Below are 21,319 nucleotides of genomic sequence, written 5' to 3' on the forward strand. Positions count from 1 at the left end.
CTAAACGTTTTGGTCCCTGTCTGAGTATAATCAGTATAATTTCTCTGTACCGGTACCCCCTGTATATAGCCTCCACACTGACTCTGTACCGGTACCCCCCTGTATATAGCCTCCACATTGACTCTGTACCGGTACCCCCCTGTATATAGTCTCCACATTGACTCTGTACCGGTACCCCCTGTATATAGCCTCTACATTGACTCTGTACCGGTACCCCCTGTATATAGCCTCCACATTGACTCTGTACCGGTACCCCCTGTATATAGTCTCCACATTGACTCTGTACCGGTACCCCTCTGTATATAGCCTCCACATTGACTCTGTACCGTAATACCCTGTATATAGCCTCCACATTGACTCTGTACCGTAATACCCGGTATATAGCCTCCACATTGACTCTGTACTGTAATACCCTGTATATAGTCTCCACATTGCTGCTCTTAATTACTTGTTACTTTTATTTCTTATTCTTATCCATATTTTTTTGAAACTGCATTGTTGGTTAGGGGTCTGGTAAGTAAGCATTTCACTGTAAGGGTCTACACCTGTTGTATTTGGCCCATGTGATTAATACAATTGGATCTGATCATCCTTAAACAAACAGATCTCTGTATTCCCCTGAAGCTCCACATAATATTGTCCTATGGAGGTGAATGGAGGTGAATGGAGCTCTTTCCTCAGTCTCATCACAGCTTTTCTAAGATAGCCCAGCAGTTGTGGGCCGCGGATGGAGGACTAGCCAAGCCCCAGTCCATCAAGTATACAGCAGTGTGTAGTTTTAACTAAGTGTGTGAGGTTATATGAAAGGAGAGTTTTTAACTAACTGTGAGATAGCATGTCGTTTTCATACATAATATAAGCCATTTCCACAGACACTTTTATCCAAGGTGACTATCTTGGCGTTTACAAGGGCCACACTACCATCTGAGCTACAGAAAACTAAAGTGATTACTGAGTGAGAGAAGATGTGAAACGATAGTTATTATTACTGAGTGAGAGAAGATGTGAAACGATAGTTATTATTACTGAGAGAAGATGTGAAACGATAGGTATTATTACTGAGTGAGAGAAGATGTGAAACGATAGGTATTATTACTGAGTGAGAGAAGATGTGAAACGATAGGTATTATTACTGAGAGAAGATGTGAAACGATAGGTATTATTACTGAGAGAGAGAGTGCATCGGGCTAGTCTGGGAAAAACACCTGACAAACAACTATTGTTTGCTATTGTTAGAAGGAGTAGAACTTTTAATCACTATAATATTAGTATAAATATGTATATTTTTTTATTATTTATCCATTATTTTACCAGGTCAGTTGTATATAGCCTAGCCTAACTGCATTACAGCTAGAGCCGTCTGATGAAGTGAACGTACGGTGCATTCAGAAAGTATTCAGACCCCTTGACTTTTTCCACATTTTGTTTACGTTACAGCCTTATTCTAAAATGGATTAAATAAAATTAAAAAATCCTCATCAATCTAATCTACACACAATACCCCATAATGACATCACAATACCCCATAATGACATCACAATACCCCATAATGACATCACAATATCCTAAGGAATGTTCAATGTCTGCTTTTTTTTCCCTTCATTTTGAGTTAAAATCTTATTTACAAAAGCCAAAACCGGACGACGCTGGGCCAATTGTACGTCGCCGTCCTATGGGACTCCCAATCACGGCCGGTTATGATACAGCCTGGATTCAAACCAGGGCGTCTGTAGTGACGCCTCTAGCACTGCGATGCAGTGCCTTAGACCGCTGCGCCACTAAGGAGCCCCAACATAATTCCACTTTGACATTCTGGGGTTTTGTGTGTAGGTCAGTGACACAAAATCTCCCTTAAATCTATTTCAAATTCAGGCTGTAACAAAAACAAAATGTTTTTAAAAAGTCAAGGGGTGTGAACACTTTCTGATACTCACAAATGAGAGCCATCCTTTACAATGACTGTTCCCCATAGAAACGGTGTGACCTTCCACCTACTCTGACATCATTACCGGACACAGGAAGTAGCCCACCACCTGTGATGGGCCTCATCCCCTTCATCTTGAGAGAGACCAAGGTCTGCATGACATCCACCGTTTGCCTCCATGTTGCTTCAAAAAACAGCCAGGTTCCAAGCCAGTCTATTCCTGTATTCAAACCCCACAATGTACTACAACCCCGACCCCTGACCCCCTCCATGGAATGTTACTTAGACCGGCCCCTGCAGAGGCATGACTGTTCTAAAGTAAATGGGAGAGGCTGGCAGCTTTCAGATAGCTTAATGAGCATGTTCTTTTAATTGCCTGGCTGTTCTAATTGGCTCCCAGGGTGAGGCTGTGAGGCTAACACACGGCAGACGATTAAACCACTGGTTTAATAAAGCCTGGGTGGGGAGGAAGGGAGAAGGGAGGGAGGGAGAGAGAGAGAGGAGGAGGGTGGGGGAAGGTGTACTGCTAGGAGGGGGTGCTGGTAGAGGGGGTGCTGGTAGAGGGGGTGCTGGAAGAGGGGGGGTGCTGGTGGAGGGGGGGGGATGCTGGTAGGGGGTGGGGTGGTGGTAGAGGGGGTGGGGTGGGGTGGTTAAGGGGGTTGGCATGCAACCTGTCACTCTAGTCTAATCCCCGACCACGACCTTGGAGGGTGCCTGTGTGTGTGTGTGTGTGTGTGTGTGTGTGTGTGTGTGTGTGTGTGTGTGTGTGCGTGCGTGCGTGCGTGAAAACATGTATGCCTACGTGCCTGTGTATGTGTGTGTGTGTGCGTTTGGGAGGTTTAGAGGGTGACCCACTGGCGTTGATCAACTAGCAGATGAAAACAGACTCCTGCCACAGACTCCCTCTTCCTCTCTATTTCCACTCTCTGAGCCCTGCGCCACTCTTCCTTTCTATCCCCCTCTCTGAGCCCTGCGCCCCTCTTCCTCTCTATCCCCCTCTCTGAGCCCTGCGCCCCTCTTCCTTTCTATCCCCCTCTCTGAGCCCTGCGCCCCTCTTCCTTTCTATCCCCCTCTCTGAGCCCTTCACCCCTCTTTCTCTCTATCCCCCTCTCTGAGCCCTGCGCCCCTCTTCCTCTTTATCCTCCTCTCTGAGCCCTTTGCCCCTCGTCCTCTTTATCCTCCTCTCTGAGCCCTGCGCCCCTCTTTCTCTCTGAGCCCTGTGACCCTCTTTCTCTCTGAGCCCTGCCCCTCTTCCTCTTTATCCCCTCTCTGAGCCCTTTGCCCCTCTTCCTCTTTATCCCCTCTCTGAGCCCTTTGCCCCTCTTCCTCTTTGTCCCCTCTCTGAGCCCTTTGCCCCTCTTCCTCTTTATCCCCTCTCTGAGCCCTTTGCCCCTCTTCCTCTTTATCCCCTCTCTGAGCCCTTTGCCCCTCTTCCTCTTTATCCCCTCTCTGAGCCCTTTGCCCCTCTTCCTCTTTGTCCCCTCTCTAAGCCCTTTGCCCCTCTTCCTCTTTATCCTCCTCTCTGAGCCCTTTGCCCCTCTTCCTCTTTATCCCCCTCTCTGAGCCCAGCGCCCCTCTTTCTCTCTGAGCCCTGCGCCCCTCTTTCTCTCTGAGCCCTGCGCCCCTCTTCCTCTCTATCCCCTCTCTGAGCCCTTTGCCCCTCTTCCTCTTTATCCCCCTCTCTGAGCCCTGCGCCCCTTTTTCTCTCTGAGCCCTGCGCCCCTCTTTCTCTCTGAACCCTGCGCCCCTCTTCCTCTGTATCCCCTCTCTGAGCCCTGCGCCCCTCTTCCTCTCTATCCCCTCTCTGAGCCCTGCGCCCCTCTTCCTCTCTATCCCCCTCTCTGAACCCTGTGCCCCTCTTCCTCTCTATCCCCTCTCTGAGCCCTGCGCCCCTCTTCCTCTTTATCCTCCTCTCTGAGCCCTGCGCCCCACTTCCTCTCTATCCCCCTCTCTGAGCCCTGCGCCCCTCTTTCTCTCTGAGCCCTGCACCCCTCTTCCTCTCTATCCCCCTCTCTGAGCCCTGCGCCCCTCTTCCTCTCTATCCCCCTCTCTGAGCCCTGCGCCCCTCTTCCTCTCTATCCCCCTCTTGAGCCCTGCGCCCCTCTTCCTCTCTATCCCCCTCTCTGAGCCCTGTGCCCCTCTTCCTCTCTATCCCCTCTCTGAGCCCTGCACCCCTCTTTCTCTCTATCCCCCTCTCTGAGCCCTGCGCCCCTCTTTCTCTCTATCCCCCTCTCTGAGCCCTGCACCCCTCTTTCTCTCTATCCCCCTCTCTGAGCCCTGGGCCCCTCTTCCTCTCTATCCCCCTCTCTGAGCCCTGCGCCCCTCTTCCTCTCTATCCCCCTCTTGAGCCCTGCGCCCCTCTTCCTCTCTATCCCCCTCTCTGAGCCCTGTGCCCCTCTTCCTCTCTATCCCCTCTCTGAGCCCTGCGCCCCTCTTTCTCTCTATCCCCCTCTCTGAGCCCTGCGCCCCTCTTTCTCTCTATCCCCCTCTCTGAGCCCTGCACCCCTCTTTCTCTCTATCCCCCTCTCTGAGCCCTGTGCCCCTCTTCCTCTCTATCCCCCTCTCTGAGCCCTGCACCCCTCTTCCTCTCTATCCCCCTCTCTGAGCCCTGTGCCCCTCTTCCTCTCTGAGCCCTGCGCCCCTCTTCCTCTCTACATCCCCTTTACCCCCTCCTTTCCAGTCCCTCCCTCTCTCTTTAATTTAAAGTGGGGGGAACACAACAAATGTCTCCTTCATACTTAGTCAAACTGGTGGTCTTCTTCACTTCACTAAAACCACTCTATCCCACCATGGTCTTCCCATCCCACGTCCAAATGCATAATGGTATGCTTCTCTACAACAAGTTCAACTGCGTTTATAATAGGAGTGTAGAGAACCGGCTCTATTCCAAATGGCACCCTATTCACTACATAGTGCACTACTATAGCACCCTGTTCCCTACATAGTGCACTACTTTAGACCAGATTCCCTACATAGTGCACTACTATAGCACCCTATTCCCTACATAGTGCACTACTTTAGACCCTATTCCCTACATAGTGCACTGCTATAGCACCCTATTCCCTATATAGTGCACTACTTTAGACCCTATTCCCTATATAGTGCACTACTTTAGACCAGAGCCTTTTTGGCACCCTATTCCCTACGTAGTGCACTACTTTAGACCCTATTCCCTATACAGTGCACTACTTTAGACCCTATTCCTTATATAGTGCACTACTTTAGACCAGAACCCTATGGCACCCTATTCCCTACGTAGTGCACTACTTTAGACCCTATTCCCTACATAGTGCACTACTATAGCACCCTATTCCCTACGTAGTGCACTACTTTAGACCCTATTCCCTATACAGTGCACTACTTTAGACCCTACTCCCTATACAGTGCACTACTTTAGACCCTATTCCCTATATAGTGCAATACTTTAGACCAGAACCCTATGGCACCCTATTCCCTACGTAGTGCACTACTTTAGACCCTATTCCCTATACAGTGCACTACTTTAGACCCTATTCCCTATATAGTGCACTACTTTAGACCAGAGCCCTATGGCACCCTATTCCCTACGTAGTGCACTACTTTAGACCCTATTCCCTATACAGTGCACTACTTTAGACCAGAACCCTATGGCACCCTATTCCCTACGTAGTGCACTACTTTAGACCCTATTCCCTATACAGTGCACTACTTTAGACCAGAACCCTATGGCACCCTATTCCCTACGTAGTGCACTACTTTAGACCCTATTCCCTATACAGTGCACTACTTTAGACCAGGACCCAAAGGATTGCACTATATATAGGTTGGGACACAGCGTGTGTCTATAACAGTCTCCCATTCCTCTATCATTATGAGACTGCTGTCACTAGGGCCTCTCCAGAGGACATATGACCCTTCACATTCAAACCAGAGGCAATTACTGTAGTCCAGAGCCTGGAGAGGACAGTCTGGAGTCTGTAGCCCAGATAGAGAGGGCCCTTCCCTGCCTGACAGATGGCAGTGGTGCCCGTTTCCTATCCCCTCCTACTGACATACAGCAGCCACCTCCCTATCAGCTACATCAATCTGGCCCAGCCCAGCCTGGCCTTCCAGCTGCCATTACCCATCAGGCCTAATGAGCCTGAGGCCCAGCCCAGCCTGGCTCCTCGCTGGTGGGGGAGGATGGAGGGGGCTGGAGAAACAAAGACACCAACCCCACTTATTGTAGACCCCCCCCCCCCCCAGACAAGAGCCATGGATTAGTTCCATTGCTTGGGAGAAGGGTGGGTGGGGGGAAAAGCCATCAAGGGCAAGTTTTGTAAGAAGAGATGGTTCTCTCCAGGGCCACTGCAAGTGACCCAGGCCCCTTCCTCAGCCAGACAGAATGTAGCCATACTAAACTGCTGTGAAAAACTCCAGTGAAACTGGAAGTTGCTGTCCGTTTTACCCATCAACCACTTCAGCCACTTTAACCCGTTAGGGTAAATAACCTCACCCTTCACGCATAATACACCTGGCAGTTAGGACAGCTGGTATTCCATGTCCATCTCATCTTACCCACTATGTTCAATGTGTAGCCTAAAGGAGGAGCCTAAAGGAGGAGCCTAAAGGAGGAGCCTAAAGGCGGAGCCTAAAGGAGGAGCCTAAAGGAGGAGCCTAAAGGCGGAGCCTAAAGGAGGAGCCTAAAGGAGGAGCCTAAAGGAGGAGCCTAAAGGCGGAGCCTAAAGGAGGAGCCTAAAGGAGGAGCCTAAAGGCCACCTTAAGTGAACCAACAGACTGGAAGAATAGCTGACCGAGAATAGAGTTACAGTGTTTCCTGTTGGCATGACGATCCAATTTCTGTTAGAAAAACTCTTAGAATAAAACCTGTTAGAAACGGCAGTACTGTCGAACATGTTAATCCCAATGCCTGTCCTATCCCGCAAGCCAATCGCATTCATCACTAACTGGTGGCTGGGGAATCTATTGATGGGTTTCCATTGTTGGCGCCGGAATTAGCAGCCTAGGCTAGGTGTTCTTTTGATGATTTAAATTTAGATTTTATTTATTTTCTTTTTTTTGTTATTGCAAAATGTGTGTTTTTTGTTAGCTACTTTATTAGCTATTAGCATGGTATGACTGTCAAGTTAGTTGGTTTCCCTTAACTAATATTTCACTGTCATCAAAAAGCTTAGCAAGCTAACTCGCTAGCAAACTAGCGAGCTACATTTCGATTTGAAGTAAGGCAACGGTGTTTGGAGATGGCAAACTCATTGAAGATTACGTTTTGAGCAGTTTTCTCCAGCGGTTAGCTTTAAGGCAGACTATTCTGGACTGATGTACAGAATGGCTTTGGTGGCTTTTCTGGTGCCTTGGCGGTTGTCGTGGCATCACCCAGGTGGGTGCTACAAATCGGTAGTGGGGATGGAGGTTCTACCCATGGAGTCTGACCTCAGAGACTACTACTGAGAAGAGCTGCTTCAGAGACGACAAGGGCCCTGATGAACAGCTCTGGGCCCGGTTCCCCGATAGTGATGGAATTTAGGCTTACTAGTGTTTGAACAATTCATCTTTCCTACAACGGCCGAAGATGTTACATTTGTTTCCCAAAAAACACCACGCAGACAGAACGTTCGCTAAGAGCACCGTTAAGTGTCTGATACTGATAGGATGCACTGCTCTCAGATCAGCTTTCTCCCTTTCAAATCTTACCTTAATATTATAATTATTCCACAATACTGACGACGGATTGGCCCCCTAGAGAGATATTATCACCTACGGCTGCAAAATATTGGAGCGGCTTATTCTAATACCTACCATATAATAACGGACTAACTCAAGATTTGACACATCGTTGAGCACGTTATACATCATGAAATATATTGAGACAGAAATTATAGTAGCGTACAAATAGCTAAATAAAACGAACATGAAATGTATTTCAATTTCATTTAACTAGGCAAGTCAGTTATGAACAAATTCTTATTTTCAATGACAGCCCAGGAACAGTGGGTTAATTACCTGTTCAGGGGCAGAACAACAGATGTTTACTTTGTCAGCTCAGGGAGTTGATCTTGCAACCTCTCAGTTACGAGTCCAACACTCTAACCACTAGGCTACCTGCCTCCTCTACACTCTAACCACTAGGCTACCTGCCTCCTCTACACTCTAACCACTAGGCTACCTGTCTCCTCTACACTCTAACCACTAGGCTACCTGCCTCCTCTACACTCTAACCACTAGGCTACCCTGCCGCCTCTACACTCTAACCACTAGACTACCTGCCTCCTCTACACTCTAACCACTAGGCTACCTGCCGCCTCTACACTCTAACCACTAGGCTACCTGCCTCCTCTACACGCTAACCACTAGGCTACCTGCCTCCTCAACACTCTAACCACTAGGCTACCCTGCCGCCCCTACACTCTAACCACTAGGCTACCTGCCGCTTCTACACTCTAACCACTAGGCTACCTGCCGCCTCTACACTCTAACCACTAGGCTACCTGCCGCCTCTACACTCTAACCACTAGGCTACCTGCCACCCATACACTCTAACCACTAGGCTACCTGGTCTATGTAGCCTACACAGTGTTTATCTTTTAAAACAGTCATCTGGGTTTTCATTTGAAACGTCGTTATGTTATTTGCTTGTTATGCTAAGAAATGGCCAACTTTCTATTTGTAGTCATTGCACTCACAGTCACATTTGTTCTGAAGTTATCAGAGGTCACAAAAAATACATATTGATTTTGTGTTTAGCAGAGATCTTGTGTTTAGCAGAGATCTTGTGTTTAGCAGAGATCTTGTGTTTAGCAGAGATCTTCTGTGTATAAAGGGATGCGGAAGGGGGGGGGGGAGCATCTAACAACGTATTTGTCTGTTCTATGAGTGGTCTGAGTCAATCGTTAATTAACAAGCGTTTTAAAGACTTTAGTAACGATTGTTTTGGGAAACAGCTCGGACATTTAACGATGCTCCCATGAAGGTTCTTACGATGAACGTAGCCTTAAGATGCTTTTGGGAAACCGGGCCCTGGACCAGTCTGAAACCCCCTGGATCTGATCCCCCGCCCCTCTCCATTTCCTCTCCGAAATGCCTCTTCTCTAGCCTTCATACAAGCGCTGACTGTTAACAAGCCACCAGTTAACTTCCTGTCTGCTATAATAAGTTTTTCAAAATTGCCCGTCAATTCTTTTTCTCCTTCACTTTTAAAGGACTTTTTGTAATAAAAATCACTCTAAAAGTTTAATAAATTATTATTATTATTTGTTCAACTGTCCAAAAGTTTATCACTACGAAGAGAAGCTTAGAGCTTCAAAGCACACCTAAACCCCTCCAGGAGTACGTACCACCTTGAAAGGTGTATTAGACTCAGATAAACCATCAGTTAGGAGGGAGGCCTGACTGCCACAAAGAGAGTCTCTATCTGCCCAGATTACATGTCCATTTTGTTTATCTACATTACCTCAGAGTAGCATACACTTTGTACTCAGGCAACTTTATTGCATGTCTACATTTACATTGACACCCCCACCTCCATTTGATTTGTACACTGCTGTTACTCACTGTTTATTATCTATGCATAGTCACTTCACCCCTACCTACATGTACACATTACCTCAGCTAACCTGTACCACTGTTTATTATCTATGCATAGTCACTTCACCCCTACCTACATGTACACATTACCTCAACTAACCTGTACCACTGTTTATTATCTATGCATAGTCACTTCACCCCTACCTACATGTACACATTACCTCAACTAACCTGTACCCCTGCACACTGACTCGGTACTGGTACCCCATGTATATAGTCTCCACACTGACTCGGTACCGGTACCCCCTGTATATATTCTACATATTGACTCGGTACCGTTACCCCCTGTATACAGTCGTGGCCAAAAGTTTTGAGAATGACACAAATATTAATTTTCACAAAGTTTGCTGCTTCAGTGTCTTTAGATATTTTTGTCAGATGTTACTATGGATACTGAAGCATAATTACAAGCATTTCCTAAGTGTCAAAGGCTTTTATTGACAATTACATGAAGTTGATGCAAAGAGTCAATATTTGCAGTGTTGACCCTTCTTTTTCAAGACCTCTGCAATCCGCCCTGGCATGCTGTCAATTCACTTCTGGGCCACATCCTGATGGCAGCCCATTCTTGCATAATCAATGCTCTGAGTTTGTCAGAATTTGTGGGTTTTGTTTGTCCACCCGCATCTTTTGTTCGACAAAATGGCTGCATATCGTCTGTGTCTTTGTGGTGGTTTGACATAAATATGTGCTATGTTTTCGCCGTAAAACATTTTAGAAATCTGACTCGCTGGGCAGATGAACAAGGTGTTTATCTTTCATTTGAGCTATTGGACTTGTTAATGTGTGGAGGTTAAATATTTCTAAGAATATTTTTGCATTCCATGCGCCACCGTTCCAGCTGAACGGGGGGCGGAGGGGGGGGCGTTCCCTGAGAGGAACACCTCGCTTTAACAGGTTGAGACGGTCCTGGCGCTTGCTGGACTTTCTTGGGTGCCCTGAAGCCTTCTTCACAACAATTGAACCGCTCTCTTTGAAGTTCTTGATGATCAGATAAATGGTTGATTTAGGTGCAATCTTACTGGCAGCAATATACAGGGGGTACCGGTGTGTCCTACCCACTGTGTCCTTGCAATAACTCTTATCAATGTTTATTATGATTATTTCTGTAAATTGATGTAAATTGATGTGGCTCTCTGCAAAATCACTGGATGTAAAACGGTGTAACATACTGTTTGTATGTTTGAGGAATTTTAAGCATGAGATTTCTGTTGTTTGAATTTGGTGCCCCTCACTTTCACTGGCTGTTGTCATATCCTAAGCCATAAGAAGTTTTAACCAGGCCATGATAGCGTTCACATCCATTCTGTGTATCCTACCAAACTTTCCCAGCATGTATCTACAAATATAAACCCAGTTTAGTATGATACTCATCCAGACTCAACTGACCCCTGTTCTTCCATCATCTCCTGGAGCTCCATGCATTTTAGCTCCACCCTCCTCTTTCTGTCATGGTCTAGGATCTCCCTGTGGGCCTTCTTCACTAGGACAGGCTCCGGGCTAGGCTCCTCCTCTGGAACCTCCTCTTCTTCTGGCTTGGGCCCCACAGCCGGGGCGGGTACCGACACTGACCCGCCCTCCCCGGCTCCTGTTCCTGCCATGGCCACGGCCGTAGGAAGCACACCGTTAACAATGTCCTGGGGGGAAGGCACCCTCGCCCCATCGTACATGGTGACGACGTTCTAGAGAGAGAGAGAGAGAGAGAGAGAGAGAGAGAGAGAAAGAGGGAGAGACAGAGGGAGAGAGAGACAGAGGGAGAGAGAGAGAGAGAGAGAGAGAGAGAGAGGTTAGTGGTACCAGTTGAATTGTTTACCTGGGATGTACAATCAGGTCCATAATGATTGGCACCCTTGATAAAGATGACCAAAAAAGACTGTATAAAATAGTGCTTTCAGAATGTATTCACACCCCATTACTTTTCCATGTTTTATTGTGTTACAGCGAGAATTTAAAATTGATGAAATTATTATGTTTTGACACTGGCACAAAATACCCCATAATGTCCAAATGGAATTATGGTTTACCCATTTCTGTTTTACAAATATATTACATTTGTAAAGCTGAAATATCTTGAGTCAATAAGCATTCAACCCCTTTGTTATGGCAAACTTAAATAAGTTCAGGAGTAAAACTGCTGAACAAGTCACAGAATAACGTTGCATGGACTCACTCTGTGTACAATAATAGTGTTTAACATGACTACCTCATCTCTGTACCCCACACACTCAAATTATCTATAAGGTCAATGAGTCGAGCAGTGAATTTCAAACACAGATTCAACCACAAAGACCAAAAATACGGGCACCTATTGGTAGATGGGTAAGAATAAAGAAGCAAACATTGAATATCTCTTTGACTATGGTGACTATGGTGACTATGGTGACTATGGTGACTATGGTGACTATGGTGAATTCATCAGTTACACTTTGGATGGTGTATCAATATACCCAGCCAATACAAAGATATTCTGTGCGAGAAATACAAATTCTAAACATAGTCTGGGACAGTTGTGGGAAGCGATATATCTCAAATTAAACTTTTTACGTAATGTGGCTGACGCAATAGATCAGAACGTTTAGCTTAAAATGTTGCTAAACTATCAGGCTATTTTTTCACACTAGAAGCGCAGCAATGTGCACCGGGCAGTAGGCTATAAGCACAAATGTTGGCTTTGATTTAGAATGGACCATTATCATTAATCTGTCTAGAAACAGGGGGAATATATACATGTCATTTATGCACTTAAATAGCGAATTGAGAACCGTTTTTCCCCTGGTTCTTCTCCAGGTAGGCTGGCATTCATTTCCATTACATTTCGATCACATTGGCATTAACGTCAGAGTGATTAGAGGGACAATAGAGTGCTGAGTACCAGGCAGTTAGCAAGTTTGGTAGACTACTAATGACCATGGATGTGTGTGTGTGTGTGTGTGCGTTCAGAGCCAGGCTGAATGGATGAGCCGGAGCCAACCAGGGTCTGAGGAGGATCCGAGCAGACGCCAGTCACCACACAGAGCACCATCAGCTCTCCCTCAGTTATCTCTGGAGGAGTGATAGCATGCTAACCAGAGTAGCTGAGTCCTTCAATAAGTCTCTGACTGGCAGCCATTACTGTCTGGAGGAGTGATAGCATGCTAACGAGAGTAGCAAACGTCACGCGGAATTTGAATATCTTCATGACGGTCACCATAACAGCACTAGCCTGTACAGAATAAAAAATATTGCAAAACGTTCATCCTGTTTGGAACAAGGCACTGAAGTAATACTGCAAAATATGTGGCCAAGCAATTCACTTATTGTCCTGAATACAAAGGGTTATGTCCAGTACAACACATTACTGAGTACCATTCTCCATGTTTTCAAGCATGGTGGTGGCTGCATCATGTTATGGGTATGCTTGTAATCGTTAAGGACTGCAGAGTTTTTCAGGATTGGAACCGGTGCTATGGTCAGATGACATGAAAATTGAGCTCTTTGGCCACGCCCACCAGTGGTGGATTTGGTGATTAAAAAAAACAGAATCAGATGCAGAAAGTACCTAATACCTACGGAAAAAATATAGTGGTGGATCTTTACTGTTATGGGGATATTTTTGATTCCACTAGTCCTGAGGTCCTTAAAATCAACGGAGATCCTCAGCACTCTCCGGTCCACTAGATGGGGAACTATAGGCAGCTCCTGGTTGTTCCTAACAAGTCACCTACTATCTGTTTGAGCCTGTTGGCCCTCTTCATCTCAGGAAACTAAAACTGTGAAGCCAACCATCGCAATAAAAAGTATGTAGCGTATGTAGCTCCAGAGAAAAGTGAGCTGCAGAGGAGGTTTGGATGGTTCCATCTCTGGATAGGACAAAGTATGTTTCCCTTTCCTGAGCACACACTAGGTTTTAATGGAATGAGGATATATCATTAAAGAAAGACAAAAAGTCAAGTCACACACACAGACACTCTCTCAATGTACAAATGGTTGAAGAACACACTCTCTCTCTCTCTCTCTCTTTCTTACACACAACACACTCTCTCTCACACACACATCACACGAACATCGCACACTCCCTCCCTTCCTCCCTCTCCCACCCACCTCCATCCTCCCTCCCTCCCTCTCCATCCTCCACCCTCCCTCCCTCTCCCACCCACCTCCATCCTCCACCCTCCCTCCCTCCCTCTCCATCCTCCACCCTCCCTCCCTCTTCATCTTCCCTCCCTCTCCATCCTCCACCCTCCCTCCCTCTCCATCCCTCTCCATCCTCCACCCTCCCTCCCTCTCCATCCTCCCTCTCCAACCCACCTCCATCCTCCACCCTCCCTCCCTCTCCATCCCTCTCCAGCCTCCACCCTCCCTCCCTCTTCATCTTCCCTCCCTCTCCATACTCCATCCTCCCTCCCTCTCCATCCCTCTCCATCCTCCACCCTCCCTCCCTCTTCATCTTCCCTCCCTCTCCATACTCCATCCTCCATCCCTCTCCATCCTCCACCCTCCCTCCCTCTCCATCCCTCTCCATCCTCCACCCTCCCTCCCTCTTCATCTTCCCTCCCTCTCCATACTCCATCCTCCCTCCCTCTCCATCCCTCTCCATCCTCCACCCTCCCTCCCTTTCCATCCTCCACCCTCCCTCCCTCTCCATCCTCCCTCTCACACCCACCTCCATCCTCCACCCTCCCTCCCTCTCCATCCCTCTCCATCCTCCACCCTCCCTCTTCATCTTCCCTCCCTACCCCACCTCCATCCTCCCTCTCCACCCTCCTTCCCTCTCCATCAGCCCTCCCTCTCCATCCTCCCTCCCTCTCTATCCTCCTTCCCTACCCCACCGCCATCCTCCCTCCCTACCCCCTCTCCATCCTCCCTCCCTCTCCCTCCCTCTCCATTCTCCCTCCCTCTCCATCCTCCCTCCATCTCCATCCCTTTCCATCCTCCACCCTCCCTCCCTCCCTCTCCTTCCCTCTCCATCCTCCTTCCCTACCCCACCGCCATCCTCCCTCCCTACCCCACCTCCATCCTCCCTCCCTCTCCATCCTCCCTCCCTCTCCATACTCCTTCCCTACCCCACCTCCATCCTCCCTCCCTCTCCATCCTCCCTCCCTCTCCTTCCCTCTCCATCCTCCCTCCCTCCCTCTCCCTCCCTCCCTCTCCATCCTCCCTCCCTCTCCCTCCCTACCCCACCGCCATCCTCCCTCCCTCTCCTTCCCTCTCCATCCTCCTTCCCTACCCCACCACCATCCTCCCTCCCTCCCTCTCCATCCTCCCTCCCTCTCCCTCCCTCTCCATCCTCCCTCCCTACCCCACCACCATCCTCCCTCCCTCCCTCTCCATCCTCCCTCCCTCCCTCTCCATCCTCCCTCCCTCTTCCTCCCTCTCCATCCTCCCTCCTTCTCCTCCCGCTCCGTCCTCCCTCCCTCTCCCTCTCTCTCCATCCTCCCTCCCTCCCTCTCCCTCTCTCTCCATCCTCCCTCCCTCTGCATCCTCCCTCCCTCCCTCTCCCTCCCTCTCCATCCTCCCTCCCTCTCCCTCCCGCTCCATCCTCCCTCCCTACCCCACCGCCATACTCCCTCCCTCCCTCTCCATCCTCCCTCCCTCCCTCTCCCTCCCTCTCCATCCTCCCTCCCTCTCCCTCCCGCTCCATCCTCCCTCCCTACCCCACCGCCATACTCCCTCCCTCCCTCTCCATCCTCCCTCCCTCCCTCTCCCTCCCTCTCCAACCTCCCTCCCTCTCCCTCCCTCTCCATCCTCCCTCCCTACCCCAGCACCAGTTGATAGTGGACAACTAATTGCTTCATTTTTCACTGAGGAGTCAGAAAAGACCAGACAGTATTTCACAAGAGACTGCAGGAAATGTAATGAAGGTTATGTGTCTAACCTCCAATTTCGTTTTTTTGGTCTGACTGGGTTACACATCATAATAGTGATGTGTTGTCTCTGTCTCTGACTGGGTAAATCATCTTAATGGTGATGTGTTGTCTCTGTCTCTGACTGGGTTAAACATCATAATAGTGATGTCTCTGTCTCTGTCTCTGACTGGGTAGAACATCATAATAGTGATGTGTTGTCTCTGACTGGGTACAACATCATTATAGTGATGGGTTGTCTCTGTCTCTGACTGGGTTAAACATCATAATAGTGATGTCTCTGTCTCTGTCTCTGACTGGGTAGAACATCATAATAGTGATGTGTTGTCTCTGACTGGGTACAACATCATTATAGTGATGGGTTGTCTCTGTCTCTGACTGGGTAAAACATCTTAATGGTGATGTGTTGTCTCTGTCTCTGACTGGGTTAAACATCATAATAGTGATGTCTCTGTCTCTGTCTCTGACTGGGTAGAACATCATAATAGTGATGTGTTGTCTCTGACTGGGTACAACATCATTATAGTGATGGGTTGTCTCTGTCTCTGACTGGGTAGAACATCATAATAGTGATGTGTTGTCTCTGACTGGGTTAAACATCATAATAGTGATGGGTTGTCTCTGTCTCTGACTGGGTAGAACATCATAATAGTGATGGGTTGTCTCTGTCTCTGACTGGGTAAAACATCATAATAGTGATGTGTTGTCTCTGACTGGGTACAACATCATTATAGTGATGGGTTGTCTCTGTCTCTGACTGGGTAGAACATCATAATAGTGATGTGTTGTCTCTGACTGGGTTAAACATCATAATAGTGATGGGTTGTCTCTGTCTCTGACTGGGTAAAACATCATAATAGTGATGTGTTGTGTTTGTGTTTGGGGAACACATATTGTACATTAGTGGTATGGCCTCCACCAGTCAGAGCAGGGTGTTGTGTGCTGGTAAATGAGCTGTGCTGTGTATTCACAGTAACACGACTCTCTCTCTCTCTCTCTCTCTCTCTCTCTCTCTCTCTCTCTCTCTCTGTCTCTCTCTGTGTGTGTGTGTGTGTGTGTGTGTGTGTGTGTGTGTGTGTGTGTGTGTGCGTGTGTGTGTGTGTGTGTGTGTGTGTGTGTGTGTGTGTGTGTAATAGAGCAGAACAGGTGGCAGGACAGCAGGAGACATCATCACTGAATCGATTATACTTTATATCACCACTTGATATTCTGTTATAGTCCTCTCTCACCCACATTAGGTTTAGGGTACAGGGTTAGGGTACAGAGTTAGGGTACAGGGTACAGGGTTAGGGCTAGGGTTAGGGTACAGGGTTAGGGTTAGGGTACTGTTTAGGGTTAGGATTAAGGTACAGGGTTAGGGTACTGGTTTAGGTGCAGGTTCAAGGTACAGGTTTAGGGTACAGGGTTAGGGTACAGGGTTAGGGTACAGGGCTAGGGTTAGGGTACAGGGTTAGGGTACAGGGTTAAGGTACAGGGTTAGGGTACAGGGCTAGGGTTAGGGTACAGGGTTAGGGTTCAGGTTTAGGGTACAGAGTTAGGGTACAGGGTTAGGATTAAGGTACAGGGTTAGGGTACAGGGTACAGGGTTAGGGTACAGGGTACATGGTTAGCGTACAGGGTACAGGGCACAGGGTTAGGGTACAGGGTTAGGGTACAAGGTTATGGTTAGGGTTAGGGTACAGAGTTAGGGTACAGGGTTAAGGTACAGAGTTAGGGTACAGGGTAAGGGTTAGGGTTAAGGTACAGGGTTATGGTTAGGGTACAGGGTTAGGGTACAGAGTTAGGGTACATGGTAAGGGTTAGGGTTAAGGTACAGGGTTATGGTTAGGTTACAGGGTTAGGGTACAGGGTTAGGGTATAGGGTTATGGTTAGGGTACAGGGTTAGGGTTAAGGTATATAGTTATGGTTAGGGTACAGGGACAGGGTACAGGGTTAGGGTACAGGGTACAGGGTACAGGGTTAGGGTACAGGGATAGGGTACAGGGTACAGGGTTAGGGTACAGGGATAGGGTACAGGGTACAGGGTTATGGTTAGGTACAGGGATAGGGTACAGGGTACAGGGTTAGGGTACAGGGATAGGGTACAGGGTTATGGTTAGGGTACAGGGATAGGGTACAGGGTACAGGGTTATGGTTAGGGTACAGGGTACAGGGTTATGGTTAGGCTACAGGGATAGTGTTATGGTTAGGGTACAGGGTTATGGTTAGGGTACAGGGTTAGGGTACAGGGTTAGGGTACAGGGTTAGGGTTAGGGTACTGTTTAGGGTTAGGATTAAGGTACAGGGTTAGGGTACAGGGTTAGGGTACTGGTTTAGGTGCAGGTTCAAGGTACAGGTTTAGGGTACAGGGTTAGGGTACAGGGTTAGGGTACAGGGCTAGGGTTAGGGTACAGGGTTAGGGTACAGCGTTAAGGTACAGGGTTAGGGTACAGGGCTAGGGTTAGGGTACAAGGTTAGGGTTCAGGTTTAGGGTACAGAGTTAGGGTACAGGGTTAGGATTAAGGTACAGGGTTAGGGTACAGGGTACAGAGTTAGGGTACAGGGTACATGGTTAGCGTACAGGGCACAGGGTTAGGGTACACGTTTATGGTACAGGGTTAGGGTTAGAGTACAGGGTCAGGGTACAGAGTTAGGGTACAGGGCTAGGGTTAGGGTACGGGGTTAGGGTACAAGGTTATGGTTAGGGTTAGGGTACAGAGTTAGGGTACAGGGTTAAGGTACAGAGTTAGGGTACAGGGTAAGGGTTAGGGTTAAGGTACAGGGTTATGGTTAGGGTACAGGGTTAGGGTACAGAGTTAGGGTACAGGGTAAGGGTTAGGGTTAAGGTACAGGGTTATGGTTAGGTTACAGGGTTAGGGTACAGGGTTAGGGTTAGGGTTAGGGTTAAGGTATATAGTTATGGTTAGGGTACAGGGTTAGGGTTAAGGTATATAGTTATGGTTAGGGTACAGGGACAGGGTACAGGGTTAGGGTACAGGGTACAGGGTACAGGGTTATGGTTAGGGTACAGGGATAGGGTACAGGGTACAGGGTTAGGGTACAGGGATAGGGTACAGGGTACAGGGTTATGGTTAGGGTACAGGGATAGGGTACAGGGTACAGGGTTATGGTTAGGGTACAGGGTACAGGGTTATGGTTAGGCTACAGGGATAGTGTTATGGTTAGGGTACAGGGTTATGGTTAGGGTACAGGGTTAGGGTACAGGGTTAGGGTACAGGGTTAGGGTTAGGGTACTGTTTAGGGTTAGGATTAAGGTACAGGGTTAGGGTACAGGGTTAGGGTACTGGTTTAGGTGCAGGTTCAAGGTATAGGTTTAGGGTACAGGGTTAGGGTACAGGGTTAGGGTACAGGGTTAAGGTACAGGGTTAGGGTACAGGGTTAGGGTTCAGGTTTAGGGTACAGAGTTAGGATTAAGGGACAGGGTTAGGGTACAGGGTACAGGGTTAGGGTACAGGGTACATGGTTAGCGTGCAGGGTACAGGGTACAGGGTTAGGGTACACATTTATGGTACAGGGTTAGGGTTAGAGTACAGGGTCAGGGTACAGAGTTAGGGTACAGGGCTAGGGTTAGGGTACGGGGTTAGGGTACAAGGTTATGGTTAGGGTTAGGGTACAGGGTTAGGGTATAGGGTTATGGTTAGGGTACAGGGTTAGGGTTAAGGTATATAGTTATGGTTAGGGTACAGGGACAGGGTACAGGGTTAGGGTACAGGGTACAGGGTTATGGTTAGGGTACAGGGTACAGGGTACAGGGTTAGGGTACAGGGATAGGGTACAGGGTACAGGGTTATGGTTAGGGTACAGGGTACAGGGTTATGGTTAGGGTACAGGGTACAGGGTTATGGTTAGGGTACAGGGTTATGGTTAGGGTACAGGGTTAGGGTACAGGGTTATGGTTAGGGTACAGGGTTAGGGTACAAGGTTAAGGTACAGGGTTAGGGTATAGGGTTATGATTAGAGTTAAGGTACAGAGTTAGGGTACAGGGTAAGGGTATAGGGTTTAGGGTTAGGGTTTAGGGTACAGGGTTAGGGTACAGGGTTAGGGTTAAGGTACAGAGTTAGGGTACAGGGTTAGGGTTAGGGTATAGGGTATATGGTATAGGTATAGGGTTAGGGTACAGGGTTAGGGTTAAGGTACAGGGTTATGGTTAGGGTACAGGGTTATGGTTAAGGTATAGGGTTAGGGTACAGGGTTAAGGTACAGGTTTAAGGTACAGGGTTAGGGTACAGGGTTAAGGTACAGGGTTAAGGTACAGGGTTAGGGTACAGGGTTAGGGTACAGGGTTAATGTACAGGGTTAAGGTACAGGGTTAAGGTACAGGGTTACGGTACAGGGTTAAGGTACAGGGTTAAGGTACAGGGTTAAGGTACAGGGTTTAGGGTACAGGGTTAAGGTACAGGGTTAAGGTACAGGGTTACGGTACAGGGTTAAGGTACAGGGTTAAGGTACAGGGTTAAGGTACAGGGTTTAGGGTATAGGGTTAAGGTACAGGGTTAGGATACAGGGTTGGGGTACAGGGATAGGGTTAGGTTCCAGGATTAGGGTACTGGGTTAGGGTACAGGGTTAAGATACAGGGTTAAGGTATAGGGTTATGGTACAGGGTTAGGGTACAGGGTACAGGGCACAGGGTTAGGGTACAGGGTTATGGTTAGAGTACAGGTTTAGGGTACAGAGTTAGGGTTAGGTTCCAGGGTTAGGGTACAAGGTTAGGGTACAGGGTTAAGGTACAGGGTTAGGGTTAGGCTACAAGGTACAGGGCACAGGGTTATGGTACAGGGTTAGGGTTAGGGTTAAGGTACAGGGTTAGGGTACAGGGTTAAGGTACAGGGTTAGGGTTAGGTTACAGGGTACAGGGCACAGGGTTATGGTACAGGGTTAGGGTTAAGGTACAGGGTTAGGGTACAGGGTACAGGGTTAGGGATCGCATATCATCATACTCTATGTGATTCAGTTAGTCATTCCATTGGACATAAGGTTCCCCAGTAGCTGCAAAACTGTATACTGTAGATATGAAGCCTGTTCAAGTCATCTTCTATGACTCAGTGTGTATGTCTGAGGACAGGCTGAGGTCAGGGTAAAGGAAAGGCTGAGGACAGGCTGAGGACAGGCTGAGGACAGACTGAGGACAGGCTGGAGTCAGGGTAAAGAACAGACTGAGGACAGGCTGAGGACAGGCTGAGGACAGACTGAGGACAGGGTAGAGAACAGACTGAGGACAGGGTGAGGACAGACTGAGGACAGGCTGAGGACAGACTGAGGACAGGCTGAGGACAGGCTGAGGTCAGGGTAAAGAACAGACTGAGGACAGGCTGAGGACAGGCTGAGGACAGACTGAGGACAGGGTAGAGAACAGACTGAGGACAGGGTGAGGACAGACTGAGGACAGGCTGAGGACAGACTGAGGACAGGCTGAGGACAGGCTGAGGACAGGCTGAGGACAGACTGAGAACAGGCTGAGGACAGGCTGAAGACTGACTGAGGACAGACTGAGGACAGGCTGAGGACAGGCAGGACAATGATATGGAGTGGTATGTTGTTAAAATACACTGCTCAAAAAAATAAAGGGAACACTTAAACAGCACAATGTAACTCCAAGTCAATCACACTTCTGTGAAATCAAACTGTCCACTTAGGAAGCAACACTGATTGACAATAAATTTCACATGCTGTTGTGCAAATGGAATAGACAACAGGTGGAAATTATAGGCATTTAGCAAGACACCCCCAATAAAGGAGTGGTTCTGCAGGTGGTGACCACAGACCACTTCTCAGTTCCTATGCTTCCTGGCTGATGTTTTGGTCACTTTTGAATGCTGGCGGTGCTTTCACTCTAGTGGTATTATGAGACGGAGTCTACAACCCACACAAGAGGCTCAGGTAGTACAGCTCATCCAGGATGACACATCAATGCGAGCTGTGGCAAGAAGGTTTGTTGTGTCTGTCAGCGTAGTGTCCAGAGCATGGAGGCGCTACCAGGAGACAGGCCAGT

At 48.2% G+C, this 21,319-nt stretch overlaps 1 protein-coding gene across 1 annotated transcript in view; it reads right to left on the minus strand.

Annotated features, from left to right (window-relative positions):
* The window catches only part of LOC139419403 (serine/arginine repetitive matrix protein 3-like), a 166,561-nt gene that overhangs the window by 83,124 nt on the left and 62,118 nt on the right, over window positions 1-21,319 (minus strand). The window contains exon 2 of the mRNA XM_071169350.1: window positions 10,874-11,166. Within this exon, the coding sequence (XP_071025451.1) occupies window positions 10,874-11,154 (281 nt within the window). The 5' untranslated portion in view covers window positions 11,155-11,166. The remainder of the gene's footprint in view (window positions 1-10,873; window positions 11,167-21,319) is intronic.

This window comes from Oncorhynchus clarkii, chromosome 10, assembly GCF_045791955.1.
Source record: "Oncorhynchus clarkii lewisi isolate Uvic-CL-2024 chromosome 10, UVic_Ocla_1.0, whole genome shotgun sequence".
Lineage (NCBI taxonomy): Eukaryota > Metazoa > Chordata > Actinopteri > Salmoniformes > Salmonidae > Oncorhynchus > Oncorhynchus clarkii.